The sequence below is a fragment of the Capricornis sumatraensis genome, chromosome 3, assembly GCF_032405125.1.
Source record: "Capricornis sumatraensis isolate serow.1 chromosome 3, serow.2, whole genome shotgun sequence".
Taxonomy (NCBI): Eukaryota; Metazoa; Chordata; class Mammalia; order Artiodactyla; family Bovidae; genus Capricornis; species Capricornis sumatraensis.
In genome coordinates, this window is record NC_091071.1 from 169,918,396 (window position 1) to 169,935,117 (window position 16,722).

The window sequence follows — 16,722 nt, forward strand, 5'->3', positions numbered from 1 at the left end:
TGCGGAATGAAGCAGGGCAAAGACTAATAGAGTTTTGCCAAGAAAATGCACTGGTCATAGCAAATACCCTCTTCCAACAACACAAGAGAAGACTCTACACATGGACATCACTAGATGGTCAACACTGAAATCAGATTGATTATATTCTATGCAGCAAAAGATGGAGAAGCTCCACACAGTCAACAAAAACAAGACCAGGAGCTGACTGTGGCTCAGATCATGAACTCATTATTACCAAATTCAGACTTAAATTGAAGAAAGTAGGGAAAACCGCTAGACCATTCAGGTATGACCTAAATCAAATCCCTTATGATTATACAGTATAAGTGAGAAATAGATTTAAGGGCCTAGATCTGATAGATAAGAGTGCCTGATGAACTATGGAATGAGGTTCGTGACATTGTACAGGAGACAGGGATCAAGACCATCCCCATGGAAAAGAAATGCAAAAAAGCAAAATGGCTGTCTGGAGAGGCCTTACAAATACCTGTGAAAAGAAGAGAAGAGACAAGCAAAGGAGAAAAGGAAAGATATAAGCATCTGAATGCAGAGTTCCAAAGAATAGCAAGAAGAGATAAGAAAGCCTTCTTCAGTGATCAATGCAAAGAAATAGAGGAAAAGAACAGAATGGGAAAGACTAGAGATCTTTTGAAGAAAATTAGAGATACCAAGGGAACATTTCATGCAAAGATGGGCTTGATAAAGGACAGAAATGGTATGGACGTAACAGAAGCAGAAGATATTAAGAAGCAGTGGCAAGAATACACAGAAGAACTGTACAAAAAAGATCTTCACGACCCAGATAATCATGATGGTGTGATCACTCATCTAGAGCCAGATATCCTGGAATGTGAAGTCAAGTGGGCCTCCAAAGCTAGTGGAGGTGATGGAATTCCAGCTGAGCTATTTCAAATCCTAAAAGATGATGCTGTGAAACTGCTGCACTCAATATGCCAGCAAATTTGGAAAACTCAGCAGTGCCCACAGCACTGGAAAAGGGCAGTTTTCATTCTGATCCCAAAGAAAGGCAATGCCAAAGAATGCTCAAACTACTGCACAATTACACTCATGTCACATGCTAGTAAAGTAATGCTCAAAACTCTCCAAGCCAGGCTTCAGCAATATGTGAACCGTGAACTTCCTGATGTTCAAGCTGGTTTTAGAAAAGGCAGAAGAACCAGAGATCAAATTGCCAACATCCGCTGGATGATGGAAAAAGCAAGAGAGTTCCAGAAAAACATCTATTTCTCCTTTATTGACTATGCCAAAGCCTTTGACTGTGTGGATCACAATAAACTGTGGAAAATTCTGAAAGAGATGGGAATACCAGACCACCTGACCTGCCTCTTGAGAAATCTGTATGCAGGTCAGGAAGCAACAGTTAGAACTGGACATGGAACAACAGACTGGTTCCAAATAGGAAAAGGAGTACATCAAGGCTGTATATTGTCACCATGCTTATTTAACTTGTATGCAGAGTACATCATGAGAAACGCTGGGCTGGAAGAAACACAAGCTGGAATCAAGATTGCCGGGAGAAATATCAATCACCTCAGATATGCAGATGACACCACCCTTATGGCAGAAAGTGAAGAGGAGCTAAAAAGCCTCTTGATGAAAGTGAAAGAGGAGAGTGAAAAAGTTGGCTTAAAGCTCAACATTCAGAAAACGAAGATCATGGCATCCGGTCCCATCACTTCATGGCAAATAGATGGGGAAACAGCATCAGACTTTACTTTTTTGGCCTCCAAAATCACTGCAGATAGTGATTACAGCCATGAAGTTAAAAGACGCTTTCCCCTTGGAAGAAAAGTTATGACCAACCTAGATAGTATATTCAAAAGCGGAAACATTACTTTGCCGACTAAGGTCCGTCTAGTCAAGGCTACGGTTTTTCCTGTGGTCATGTGTGGATGTGAGAGTTGGACTGTGAAGAAGGCTGAGCACCGAAGAACTGATGCTTTTGAACTGTGGTGTTGGAGAAGACTCTTGAGAGTCCCTTGGACTGCAAGGAGATCCAACCAGTCCATTCTGAAGGAGATCAGCCCTGGGATTTCTTTGGAAGGAATGATGCTAAAGCTGAAACTCCAGTACTTTGGTCACCTCATGCGAAGAGTTGACTCATTGGAAAAGACTCTGATGCTGGGAGGGATTGGGGGCAGGAGGAGAAGGGGACGACAGAGGATGAGATGGCTGGATGGCATCACTGACTCGATGGACATGAGTCTGAGTGAACTCCGGGAGTTGGTGATGGACAGGAAGGCCTGGCGTGCTGCAATTCATGGGGTCGCAAAGAGTCGGACATGACTGAGCGACTGAACTGAACTGAACTGACACTGAGGCTCACACTGTTCCAAAACTCATTCCTTCATTTAGAATATCTATTGTACAGTTATGTGCTCTAGAAGACATTGTTCTCAAGAAGCTTTCCTTTTTAGGAGAAGAGATAATAAGCATGTATCAGGTAGTGGTAAGTGCTATAAAGAAAAATAAAATCAGGTAAGGGTTGGAATAACAGGGTAGGGAGAGGGTACTAATTTACACAAGGTAGTCAAAGATGACCTCTCTGATAAGGTGACACAGAGTAGAGACCTAAAGGAAGTGAAAGATCAAACCATGAAAATATCTGGGGGAGAAGTTTTGAGCAGAGAGCATGAAGCACAAAGTCCCGAAGGCAAGAGCACTTGCTGTGATGGAGAAACAGGGGGCCAGTGTGACTAGAGAGAGATGAGAGAGACGGGGGGAGCCAGAATACATAGGGCCCTGTAAACTGGAGCAAGGCCTTCCAATTTGAATGAAATGGGAAGCCCCCGATGGTTTTAAGCAGTGTCATAAAAGTGAAAGTGAAGTCGCTCAGTTGTGTCTTTGCGACCCCATGGACTGTAGCCTACCAGGCTCCTCTGTCCATGGGGTTTTCCAGGCAATAGTACTCGAGTGGATTGCCATTTCCTTCTCCAGGGGAATCTTCCCGACTCAGGGATCAAACCATGGTCTCCCGCATAGTAGACAGACACTTTACCACCTGAGCCACCAAGGAAGTCCATAAAAACCAGAATTCAAATCCAGGGCTAATTCCAATAACTATATATATATTTTTTATGTCACGTTAGACTCTCTCACAGGCATAGGGACCTTTAGAGGAAATACACAGAATGTAGTGACTTAGGGCAGGCTTCCATTTGCCAGTGTTGCACTTTGCCCCACCCTGCTTATCTGACAGCTCCCTAACTTAACAGCTCTCTCCTCCATATAGGCTGATGCCCTTGCTCTAACCCGCTCCCTTCCCTAAGGCCCTGCTACCTTTGGGAAGGTTCCTGCATATTTACTGGAGGCCAGCAGAGTGCCAGCACCCAGGGAGCAGGAAGCAATTGCTGATTAATTCAGTTAGCCTCAGTTTTGAGACTTCCCTGGTGGCTCAGACAGTAAAGCATCTGCCTACAATGCAGGAGACCTGGGTTCGATCCCTATGGGGGTAAGATCCTCTGGAGAAGGAAATGGCAACTCACTCCAGTACTCTTGCCTGGAAAATCCCATGGGAGGAGCCTGGTAGGCTACAGTCCACGGGGTCCCAAAGAGTCAGACACAACTGAGCAACTTTACTTCACTTCCTCAGTTTTATGTTATGCCACTTTCAAGGCAGCAAATGTGAACAAACATGAGCTAGGCATAATGAGACCTAAATTCTAAGCCAAACAGGACCACTAACTATATGTACGGCACCAGATAAATCATTTCCTGTTGCTGGGTCTCTTTCACCAATTATATATGATATTCAGGTTTAACTAACACATATTGAGTACTTATTGTCTGTCACAGTACTTACTATTTGTGTGGGTGGGGCTTTCTTCCTCATTCAATTATTACGACTACATAAGGACTAAATGACCTCCAAGTACTCCCACTACTGCTCAATGATAAAAGTCAACAATAATGAAGAAGCTCTAATGCCAGAATGATGCTGTGTAACCAAGCAGTTTTTTTTGCAAGCCAGAGTTTGGCTGAGAGAGACTCTGCCTCTCTACAAATGGGACTGGACTGACTATACACCTCTGGAGAGGAGGGACCACATTCTACTCATTTTTGTATTTGCATAACCACACATGCATACACACTCCTCCAGAAAATAATTGGTTACAGGGTGACACATAAAGGTAAATGTTACTAGTCTGGCAGTTCAAGGAAACAGATCTCATCTTATTGACTGTCTTTAGATAGAGCATTCTCTTTAGAAACTCAATAGAGATTTCAAATTTTCAAGTTGTGAATCACTGATCAAAATGTATTAAATGCCCTAGACAGCAAAGGGGATTTTACAGACTATGGGGGAAAAGTCAATTTAAAATCAGCTGTTCTTGGTTTAAACTCAGCTGAGAACTTTTTTTACCTAGTCTTTTCTGACTTCTTTTGTTTGCTCAAATATGTAAATTGGGAAGCGTCACTTGTTAACTAAGCACCAGAATGAATCCAAGCTTTCATTAATTCTATTCAAATTCCTGAATATTGATATTTTCCTAAAAGTTTCCAGCAAGATGCCCCAAAACTCAAATGATAAGGACAGTAGCGTCTTTGTTTACTGGAAGTAGAATTCTTTGTATAATGCCCTCCATAACCCCCAACATCAGAGTTTATTTGAAAATAGTGACTCAATAACCCATCTGTTTCACAACCAAGAACTGTATCACTTGAGACTTCCCTGATGGTTGAGTGGTTAAGAAGCCACCTGCCAATGCGGGGGACATGGGTTTGATCCCTAGTCTGGAAAGATCCCACATGGTGGGGAACAACTCAGCCTGTGTGCCACAACTATTGAGCCTGAGAGCCTAGAACCTGTGCTCTACAAGAGAAGCCACCGCAAGGAGAAGCCCACACACCATGACTAGAGAACAGCCCCCGCTCTCTACAACTAGGGAAAGCTCCCGGCAGCAACAAAGCCCGAGCCCGGCTACAAAAATAAACAAATAACTCTTGTTAAACAGAGAAAAGAACTGTATCCCTTAAACCTAAAGCACAAAAAGAAACAGTCACACACACACTTATTTTTCCCTTGAATGCACTTAAGATGTTAAAAAGTAAAGTGATACTTTTTGGAATAATTTTTATCAAAATGGGTTAAATCTAAGAGTTTTCCGGTCAGCTTAGTTAATGAGAAAACTCCTTTTCTAAGCATTCTAGTAAATGAAAGTTTTACTTTTAGATTGATTTGTTATATTTGGGATGAAAACCACTGGATATCTATCCTCTATGAAATGCTACATAATCTGGAAACCAGATGACTAGGCCAAATGTAAAGAAAAGTTCTTCAGTTCTGTGTAAGCCATTTTGTTATTTTTAAAACTAGGCCTCAATTTCTCCTATCACGGACTGCTCATGTTTAAAAGCATGTCCTGGCTAAAACTTTTATAAGACTACAAAGCAAACTAATTTATTGCACATTACAGCTAACATCTACACTAGGAACTGCTCTAAACTGAACACTCGTCGTGGACTTTTAGCTGATATCAGCTTTTAGCAGAATCTGAATCTCCAAATGAACCTTAGTCCATATCAAAGTCTAGACACATTGAAAGCAACTACCATAAAGGTAAACAAGCAAACATATATTCAAGGAAAGAATCATATTTACATAAAATGAGAACATGATAGCTTATGTTAGCACATAAATCATGACAATGAAGCCATCTCAGCGTCTTACTCTGAAAATTAGGTGTGCGTCGTTTTTGCAAAGCTATCATGAAAATGACCTGACTTTTTAGCCACTATAATAGGAAAGCGCTAAACTAAACTAAACTGAACATGAACACTGAATATTGAAGGTATAATCTTCTATTTACCATACCCATGACAGAACACACAACGGGTTAAGAACATAGACTCTGAATTGAGACTGCCTGTGTGTTATTCCCAGTTCCACACTTCCTAGTAAAAGCCTCCACTCCTTTGCGCCTCAGTTTCCTCACCTAAAAAATGGGAATAACAAGAGAATCCTCATGTGGCTGCTGTGAGGCTGACATTAAGACAATATGAAGCTAAATTCAGAACAGTGTCTGGCACTTAAAAGAACTCAATCAAGGATAGCTATTATTATCAAACTCGAGACCAAGAAAAATGTACTTAGCAATGATAAAAATCAATTAAGTACATACTGAATGCCAACTATTAACACATATCCACTGCAGTGCCAGGCCCTGTAGTTAAAAGAGAGCCGTACAATGCATGGCTGCTCTCCTCACAAAACTAACAGTGGTCTCTCAGTTGGAATAACAAGGTCAAAAAGCATGAATTAATTACAGAATACAGAATAAAGTAAGTGCTAAGCTTGCGAATTCAAAAAGAAACACAAAATGACAGTTAACATTTCTTAAACAATGTTGCAGGCCTGCTTCAAGCACTTTACATAAATTTCCTCATTTAATTCTCATGATCCTATGAAGTAAAGACTGTACAGCAATATGCTTACATAGCTAGTTAGAAGCAGACCTAGGACTCAAACCCAGGCAGTCTGACTCCTGAGACTGCTCATTTAACTACTAAACTATAGTGGAGCAGGGGACTCAACCAATTATATTCCGGCCGGGCACTACACTAGGCACTTTCAAATAACCCATTTCACCAATAGCATTCATTTTACAGATGGGGTAACAGACAGAAAGGGGAACTGCTCCAGGCTAACAGTACAACATAGAGGAGCAAGAACTCTGTCACAGATCTGCTAAGCCTAACTCCCAGGCTCCTGGTGACTTCATTCTTTGAAAAGCAAGGGAAAGCTAAGTTACAAGGGGCAGGATTTAAGCACAACTCAAAGGATTTGTATAATTTAGGTGGTTTGCGAGGTAGGGAACGATTGAAGAAAGGAGGAATAGAATGAGCAAAAACTTGCTCCAGAAATCATTGTTTAGGGATGTTAAGAAAAATGGCCTGCCTGGAGCAAAGGGTGACGAATAGGAGAAAATATGGCTAATTTGGATTAAGATGACAAAGACAGTGGAAGCAAAGCAGAATGCTAAGACCTGATGCAGCAACAACAGTCAGCCACTGTAGGCTCTTGAGGAGGTAAGAGGGATTTTAGACATATTGCTGATAGCATTGTTAGGATGAACTAGAAAGGATGTTGAGATCATGAAGGCTTCACAAAGAGGGCAATGAAATAAACAGCAAAGGGAAACAATTTTAAAAGAACAGCCCACAGGATTTCACACAACAGTCAATTTTAAAAGTTTAGCTGCTTTTAATTTTTTAGTAAACAAAATCATATCAGTAAATTAGCAACATTAAAGAACAGACATGCTGTTCTTTAATCTCTTCAGAGATAACTTGGAGCCTGTTAGGTTATTGCCCTCTATCTGCCCAGACCCTTCGTTTCACAACAGGCGGAGTCAAGCATTTTTCTTCTGTTGCCCACACATACTGATAACAACCATCTGTGCCAGGCAGTCAACCTTAGCTGTACCTGTAACAACCCACACAGTGGCCTGCCGTATTTCAGCCTGAAAGGCTCAGCAATTCCAAACCCACAAATGCAGCTGAAAAGTTGAGAAAAAAGAACAAGCTATTCTCTCATATTTTCAATAAGTACAGGTCCTTGCAGGACTATATGGATGTGGGCATACGTCTGAGGTGGGGTGGGGAGGGTGGTGTCACATCCAGACTGTACACTTAGGTACACTGGCCAAGTTTGGGGAAGGGGTACCAGCCTGGTAACTGGGTAGAGACAATGTCACCCTACCCATTTCCAACTCCCAGAGCCTCACTAAACAATCCCAAAGGGAAAATTTCAACTCACACTGCCTAGGGTCACAAGATGTGGTAGGAACCACACAGCACAAGGTAAATGAGGCAGGGAGAGGTGGAAAAAATCTCATTCATTCAAATCTACTAAATACAATTTACTGAGCATCAAGACCCTAAATAATATGATCCCTGGCTATCTCCACGGCCTCTTTTCCTACTATGCTTCCTTCTCTAACTGCAGTCCAGACACATTAGTCTCCCTGCCATTCTTGAAGGCACTGAGGTCTTTGCTCTTGCAATTTCCTCTGCCTAGAATGCCTTCCCTCAGCTACTCACATGGCTCTCTCCCTCACTTCATTCAGGGCTCTACTCAGAGAGGCCCTCCTTGACCATCTGATGCAAGATAAACAGCACTTCTTTCTCTGGTTACTTTGTGTCTCCTTATCCTGCTTTATTTTTCCTTCATAGCACTTATTATTTCTCAACATTAGTTATATATGTATATGCATGCATATGTATGTATATACACACATTAATACACACATATATATACACACACTAACAGGGCAGGGTTTTGTTTATCTTGCTCATCACTCCATCCCCAGTGCATAGCAGGTGCTCAAAGAATATCTGTTGAACAGCGAATGAGTGAATCTATCATATGGATAGATCTGAGGTAAGTACTAGAAATATAAAGATGAATAAGTCATGCCTCATTTCTTCAAAGGCACTAACAATCTAGCAGGAGAGGTAGACAAACCACAAGAGGAGAAAGTTCCACAGCTCAGGTATTCCCCATAGCTTCCTACGAAGAGTTCAAAAAAAAAAGTCACTTCTCACCTGCTGAAGTGTTAACTGCTACAAAACTGTAATATTAATTAAAAATATAAGGCTAAATGTTGGTCATAAGAGACAGATCTGGTTTCAAATTTCTTAGCCTGTTTCCTAACCCATAAAAAGAAATAATACTGGTAATTACTTCAAAGGGTTGTTACAAAATCAAGTTAGATAATGCCTGTAAAGCACTTATATCGCCTGGCACACAATATGCACCAAAAATGTTAGCTGTTAATGTTATTAATGGCTGAATCCAACTATTACTTGAGCCTGATGCCTAACCAAGAGCTAAATCTTATGAATTCTATCGCCAAAGACACCTCTCCTATTTTTTCGTTCTTTTCATTTTCAGTTCCTAACTGGTATCTCTGATTCCAGTCTCTCCCTTCCAACTCGATTTACACATTTCTACAGAATTAAATCCAAACCCATTAGGTTAGCACTTAAAGCCCTTCATATCTGGGTCCCAGCTTAAACTTTCCAAGTCTACTTTGCACTGCGTTCTAGAATCCACCACGCTAGCCAAATTAAACAACTCTACTTTTCTATACACAGCACATGCTTTCCCCTACCATGCCTTGTTCATTTAATTCCCTCCTTAAATGCCCTTCTCTTATTTATCGTAAAAAGTTCAAATCCTTTCCACCATCTTTCCAGCCAGACCTAACTCAAATGCCATAATGCCTTCCCTGGTCCCTCCCACATGAAAAAGATGTCTCTCCTGACTACCTATAACTTTATTATATCTCTTCTATAGCACCAAATCCTTTCAGTTGCTATGTACGCCAAAGGCTCCCTGCCAGTTCTTATACACAGTACATGCATGATACTCAAATAAATGCATACAGAATGAACATTTCACAAATAGACATTAAAATTAGATTTGGTCTCAACAACAAATTTTTGGCTTTGAATCAGAATTTTCTGATCTAGCCTGTATTACAGCTCCCTCACAAAAGGAAACTGGAACACAAAGTACTATACTTCCTAACCAGTGGTCATATATTTTAAAAATATTTTTATTTTTTGGCTGCACCATGCAGCATATGGGATCTTAGTTCCCCAACCAGGGTTTGAACCTGTGCCCCATGCAGTGGAAGCATGGAGTCTTAACTTCCCTGGACCACCAGGACAATCCCACCAGTGGTCATATAAATTTTTGTTTCAAATTTCTGGATTTCACAGATGACATAGTCTTCTTTCCACTTCCAAGGCGCCAAGACTCAAATGATTTCCATCAGAAACTTTCCCTCTCTCAAATTCTACATTACATATTAAATTTAAAAGCTAAGTGGTATTTTTCTTTAAAATATAGAACACAATTGTGATTCAGGACCAACTAGTTCTACCTATTAACAAGGTACAGCCAAGCTCACAAAAACACAATAATAAACAACAAGGATGATGATACCATTCCTTCCAAGTAGTTGCTGCTGCTGCTGACCTCCTGTTTATAAGTCTCTGAGCTGATCTTCAGGCACAAGATTTAACTCATTCATCTACAGTCTCATTTAGACCCTAACAGTGGGGAAGCAGTTTTAAGACAAGCAATGACATTCTGAAATCCACCACCAATTCTACCATGTCTTACTTGCTATGTGATTGTGGCCATGTCCCTGAGCTTCTCTGTGTATCATGCTTGTTCAAAAGAGTAACTAGATGGGGAAGGAAAACAAAAGACTCATCAGCTTGAAATCCAAAAGCACGCAAATCTTCTGCTACAAAAGACAAAATACTGTAAACTGAAGTGTCTTTGGTGAATTCTCTTTTATTAAAATAGAAGTCATCTGACCCCTTGAATACAAGTCATTGTAACTGACTTCCAAACATTACAGGAAGAACTGTATTAAAGTCGCCAAAACACATGCATTCTCCACTCTGCTTAATTGAAAGCAGCTGACTTTCAAGAAGCCAGAAGCTGAGCAGAATGTAAAGTCTAAACCAGTAAACAACTCCCGATCCAAACTGGTCAAAGAGAAGTGGGTGGAGGGAAGCAGATGACAGGAAAAACTCGGCTGACCGCTGCATCAGGTCGACTCACTCACTGCTCTGGAGCAAACACACCCTCCCACCCTGGGGCTGTCAGGACTGCTGTCTTAGCCCCAAAACACCTTAAGGGCAGAACTCCTGAGAAGAAACTCGAGCTTCAGTTGAGGCGCCGGACCCTCAGGGTGCCTGGGCCTGGCAGATTAGGGGATGGCAGCCCACCGTGTCCAGAGCGGAGCGCCCGAGACGGCCTCAGGTGTGGCTTTGGCCGTAGCCCCGGCTGGGCTCCGCCGTCCCGGCAGCCTCTTCAGGACGGCCCCCGCCCCCCTCAGCCGCCGCGGTACCCCGGCTCACTGGCTTGGCTGATCCGCTGGATGTTGCCGCTGCACGTCTGGATGATGCTGTTGAAGTCCCGGAGCGGGGGCCCCGAGGCCCCCGGGTTCCGGTACATGTCTAAGGGACCGTAGGACATGACGAGGAGCAGACAGCGACTCGACCTGCACCGCGCTCCTACCGGAAACAGCCGCCAGACCCGACCCGCAGGCTGACAGGGAAACCGGGAAGAGAAAGGGCGGGGACGGGATGAAGCTGCGTGCGCACTAGCCCCGCCCCCTCGCGACGCGCTCGCGACCGCCCCGGCTCGACCCGCTCCGCATTTGCGCAGGCGCCGCCGGAGCTGGTGGCTGAAAGGTAGCTTAGAGACGCGACGCCCTGGAGTTTGCGGGGCGGAGCGATGACGTCATGCCGTTGGGACTTGGATGAGAGAATCTAGGGTGGCGGTGTTGTTTATTGTCAGGGCACGGCGACAGAAGGCAAGAATTTTTCGATTAGCATAAAATTGTACCAGATGATCTCAGCCCTAACATCCTATCCTGGTCTGTTCTGAGAACTCAGGCCCAAATATGGAGAATTCGACAACCTTGAAACCCAGATCCGTAACCAAACTCCTGAGATTCCTCACTGTTTTCATCCCCTAGGGTTTTGGGAGGATTTTTGAAGCACTTTTATGGTTTACAAATCACTTTCATTTCTCTCTCCACCCCTCTTCTAGTCTGCGTGCTTAGTCGCTCAGTCGTGTTCGACTCTTTGCGAACCTATGGGCTGTAGCCCGCCAGGTTCCTCTTGTCTCTGGAAGTTTCCAGGCAGGAATATGGGAGTGGGTTGTCATTTCCTTCTCCAGGGGATCTTTCCTCACCCAGGGATAGAACCAGCGTCTCTTGTGTCTCCTGGATTGGCAGGCGGATACTTAATCAGTGCGCCACCTGGGAAGCCTAAACAATAAAATAATAATAATGAAAAGATTTTTAAAGCACATATTATGTGTGACACACACACACACACACACACACACACACTGCAGTTCAGTTATTCATAAGCTGTTTCACGCCAAGGGACGATGTCCTAACTATTCTTACCTTCAGACTAGATAACGGACCCCATGGACTGTAGACTACCACGCCCCTCCATCCGTGGGATTTTCCAGGCAAGAGTACTGGAGTGGGTTGCCATTTCCTTCTCCAGAGGATCTTCCCAACCCGGCTTTCCCGCATTGTAGGCAGATGCTTTACCATCTGAGCCACCAGGGAAGTCATAGATAACGGACAATCGATTTTTAAATATTGAAGTAAAGTAACAACAGAACAAGCATGATCATTTTCCCTATTTCAGGTGAGAAAGTTAATGCCACAGAGGTTAATTTGCTTTTCTGAGATTTGACTGCAAAACCCAAGCACTAAGCTAATCGTATTGTCATCTTGCTATGTCCTTAAAATGCATTCTCATATTACCAAATTCATTCTCCATCTAAATCCCTCCAAATAGCTTCTTCATCTATATCCCAAACCAGGATTTCTTAGAGAACTAGATTCTCAAATTTTTTAAATCATTCCCTTAAGTAACTTGTAATATATGATGTCAGTGTTTCCATAGAAGACTGCATTTTGTGAGCTTATGGTAAATGGAAAGACAAGCGTAGATTTTGCTTTGGGGAAGATCAAGATAGACATAAGTGAGGGGAAACTGGCAGTGGTTTGGTTTTGTTTTTTTTTTTCCGTTTTCTCCACCCCACTTCACCCCAGTCTGCTTTGCAATCTCTGGGGAATGACCAAGAGAGGAAGCTTCTTGCCTGTGTGGGAGGGGGCCCTTAATGGGTGAATGAGCCTGCATTCAGCCTTAGAGCTTTTATAAGCAAATCTGTCTCTATTTTTTTGTTGTTGTTGGAGCATTTATAAGAGCATTTTTTTTCTCTTTAGAAAAGGACAGATGATATTCGGGGGCTCTCATTCTGGTTTTTAAAACCATATATATATTTTTAAAATCCATAGTTTTATATGTTTGCCGGCTAAGTCGCTTCAGTTGTGTCTGACTCTTTGCAACCCAGCGTCTCTTCTCTCTCCTGCATTGGCAAATGGGTTCTTTACCACTAGTGCCAACTGGGAAGTCCATAGTTTTATATATCTTGCCAGCAAAGATCCATATAGTCAAAGCTATGGTTTTTCCAGTAGTCAGGTATGGATGTGAAAGTTGGGCCATAAAGAAGGCTGAGCTGAAGAATTAATGGTTTTGAGTTGTGGTGCTGGAGAAGACTCTTCAGAGTCCCTTGGACAGCAAGGAGATCAAACCAGTCACTCCTAAAGGAAATCAACCCTGAATATTCATTGGAAGGACTGATGCTGAAGCTGAGGCTCCAGTACTTTGGCCACCTGACATGAGAGCCAACTCATTGGAAAAGACCCTGATGATGGGAAAGATTGAGGACAGGAGGAGAAGGGGGTGACAGAGGATGAGATGGTTGGATGACATTACCTACTCAATGAACATGAGTTTGAGCAAACCCTGGGAGATAGTGAAGGACAGGGAAGCCTAGTGTGCTGCAGTCCATGGGATCACAGAGTTGGACACAACTTAGCACCTAAACAACAATGGTAGTATTGTATGGACTTCCCAGGAGGCACTAGTGGTAAAGAATCCCCCTGCCAATGCAGGAGACCTAAGAGATGCCAGTTTGATCCCTGGGTGGGGAAGATCCCCTGGAGGACATCATGGCAACCCACTCCAGTATTCTTGCCTGGAGAATCCCATGGACAGAGGAGCCTGGCAAGCTACAGTCCATAGGGTCACAAGAAGTTGGACATGACTGAAGCGACTTAGCACACAGCACACATAGTAGAGTAAATCAGTATTCTTGTCTGGGAAATTCCATAGACAGAGGAGCCTGGCTGGCTACAGCCCATGACAAGAGTTGTACACGACTTAGCAACTAAAGCACCACCATAGTTGGGGAAGGAAATGGCAACCCACTCCAGTACTCTTGCCTGGGAAATCCCATGGACGGAGGAGCCTGGTGGGCTGCCATCTATGGGGTCGCACAGAGTCAGACACGACTGAAGCGATTTAGCAGCACCACCACCACAACCATAGTAAATCATGTACATTGTACTTTTTACCTAGAAAGTAGCCTTGGGAATGTTTTCATTTACATTTGACTCTGTTCAACGAAGTGAAGTTCAGTAAAGGTTTTCATCCTGGTTTGAAGTGGTGGTTGTTACTGTTGGTTTTTCTCTAACTAAAATAAAAAGTGGTTTTCCGTCTGTGCCACGGCTATCTTGTGCTGCCACTTGTAGCTATACATTTGTGCCTTGCAAACACTAGATGTCAAATGAGTATATATTGAATTTATACGTGAATAATAAATAATAAGTATCATTTCTTAAATGCCCATCCAGGCAATGTGAACACATTTTACAAAGTTATTGGTAATTCCCAAGATGAAACCCATCTGATAGAGACCACCTATGGTCTGACAGATTTATTAACTTAGTGCTGCAAAAGGGACTACAAACTAGAGGAATTATGGGGCATCTCACCAAGCACAGGGAGAGAGAGAATTATTCTAGAATTTTTAAGGAAGGACTGTAGGTAACATTTAAAAGAAGCAGTGTTTTTGATAGCCTCAAAGCATACCAGGCTATGTGTAAAGGGATTATCATCGGGCCTGAGCTAACAAGAGGACTCAGAATCCTGTTTCCTTGGAAACTAACAACGTGAAGATAAATGTGGAATGCTGTATCTAGAAACCCCTTATCTGAAGCTCTGCACCTGGGTTGGAAATTGAGGCTGCTTCTCTGTGTCAAAGTCACTCAGATGCTCCAGGCAAGAGTGGAATGTTCCGGTCTTACTGATATTTCAAATAGCAGATTTTCTGAAAAACACCGCTTTCAGAAAATGAGATTTCTCAGCATTATGTCTTTTTTGCTAATTGACAAAAACTGTTTCTCATAGTTTGAGCTCATCAAGGTGAGATTAGCTCCTTGGTAACAGATGAAGAAACTGGTGTTCTCCAGAGGTCTGGATGCTTGCCCACCATCATGCAGCTATTAAATTGCAGAGCCATGATTCATGCATATTCTATGACCCAGTAATTCTACTAACTATATACTCAACAGGTGTGCATCCATATGTGTTCCAAAAACCAAGTATTAGGAAGCTCATACCAGCACTTTTTATGACTAAGCAGAATTCATCTGTATTAATTTTTATTGTGTTGATTAACATACAATAGAATACACAGATATTACATGTTCATGTCAATGAATTTTGACATTTGTATATACCCACATACTGTGTTAGTTGCTCAGTCATGTCCAACTCTTTGTGACCCAGTGGACTGTAACCCGCCAGGCTCCTCTGTTCATGGAACTTTCCAGGCAAGAATAATGAGTGGGTTGCCATTTCCTTCTCCAGGGAATCTTCCCAACCCAGGGATCAAACTGGTGTCTCCTGCATTGCAGGCAGATTCTTTTCCATCTGAGCCACCAGCCACCAGGGAAGCCCATACACCCACATAACCACCACCCCAATTGAGAAACAACATTTTCATTGTTATCAAAGAAAGTTTCCTCAAACTGTGGTCCTTTTTTTGTGGGAGGGGCTGCACTGGGTCTTCATTGCTGCGTTTGGGCTTTCTCTAGTTGTGAGCAGGAGCTGTCTCTAGTTGAGATGCTTGCGCTTCTCAGTGTGGTGATTTTTCTTGTTGCAGAGCATGGGCTCTAGGGCACATGGACTTCAGTCATTAGTTAGGGCTGGGGGCTCAGTAGCTGTGGTACACGGGTTTGCCCCCGGGCATGTGGGATTTTAGTTCCTGGACCAGGAGACCAGGGACTGAACCTGTGTCCCCTGTATTGGCGGGTGGATTCTTAAACACTGGACCTCCAGGGAAGTCCCAGCTGCGCTCCATTCTAATCAATTCCCCTCATCCCCAGAAATCATTTTCTGATTTTTATCATCAGAGATTGGTTTTGTCTATTCTCAGGCTTCATCAAGAAGGGATCATACTTTATCCTTTTGTTTTTTGATCATACTTTGTCTCCAGTTCAAAGCTATTATGAAGAAGGCCAGAGAAGCTTTTTATTTCTTAGATCTATTTTGTTTTTATGTTTTAAATTATGAAAATATGATAACACATTTACAGGAGACTTGGAAAATACATAACAAGGTTACATATAGTTCTATTATATATTACAGTTATTTTTTAAGTAGATAAGATTTTTGGTTGGAGCTTCAATATCAAACTCTCAAAAATTAATAGAACGAATATACAGCGAGGTCGAAGGATATAGCAGACCTGAAAAGTACTATGAACCAATTCAACATAATTAAGATTTATACGATTTTCATGCAACGATAGGATACACATTTTATTTAAGTTCTCATACATTATAAACTAGGAGACCCTGGAACATATCTAGGGACATAAAACAAGGTGCAAAAATGTCATGGTCAAAGGTATTGAAATCACATAGATTCTGTTCTTTTATCACTGTGGAATTATGTTAGAAATCAATATCAGAAGACATTTGAAAATAATTTTCAAGTGCAATATGACATTTACCGAGAGAGATCTTTGACTTAGCCTTTGAAAGCCTCACTAAAGTTAGAACACTGAAAAAATGCAGAGGGTGATTGCAGAGAAGAGAGCATTGAAATGAGAAATTAATATCAAAGATACTTTTAAAATCTCATGTATTTGGAAATTAAATGTCCATTTTAAAGTGATGGGTGTATCTAAGTCATAACAAGGAAAATTAGAAAATATTTGCAAGGAATAAAAATGAAAGGAGAATTTATCAGTTTGTTGTATGGAGCTGAGGCTGCTCAATACAATTAAATACA

At 42.2% G+C, this 16,722-nt stretch overlaps 1 protein-coding gene across 1 annotated transcript in view; it reads right to left on the reverse strand.

The window, feature by feature from the left end:
- STX12 (syntaxin 12) overlaps nucleotides 1-11,085 on the reverse strand; it is a 36,605-nt gene extending 25,520 nt beyond the window's left edge. Inside the window, exon 1 of the mRNA XM_068967764.1 lies at nucleotides 10,906-11,085. Within this exon, the coding sequence (XP_068823865.1) occupies nucleotides 10,906-11,023 (118 nt within the window). The 5' untranslated portion in view covers nucleotides 11,024-11,085. The remainder of the gene's footprint in view (nucleotides 1-10,905) is intronic.
- Nucleotides 11,086-16,722: the final 5,637 nt, after the last annotated feature.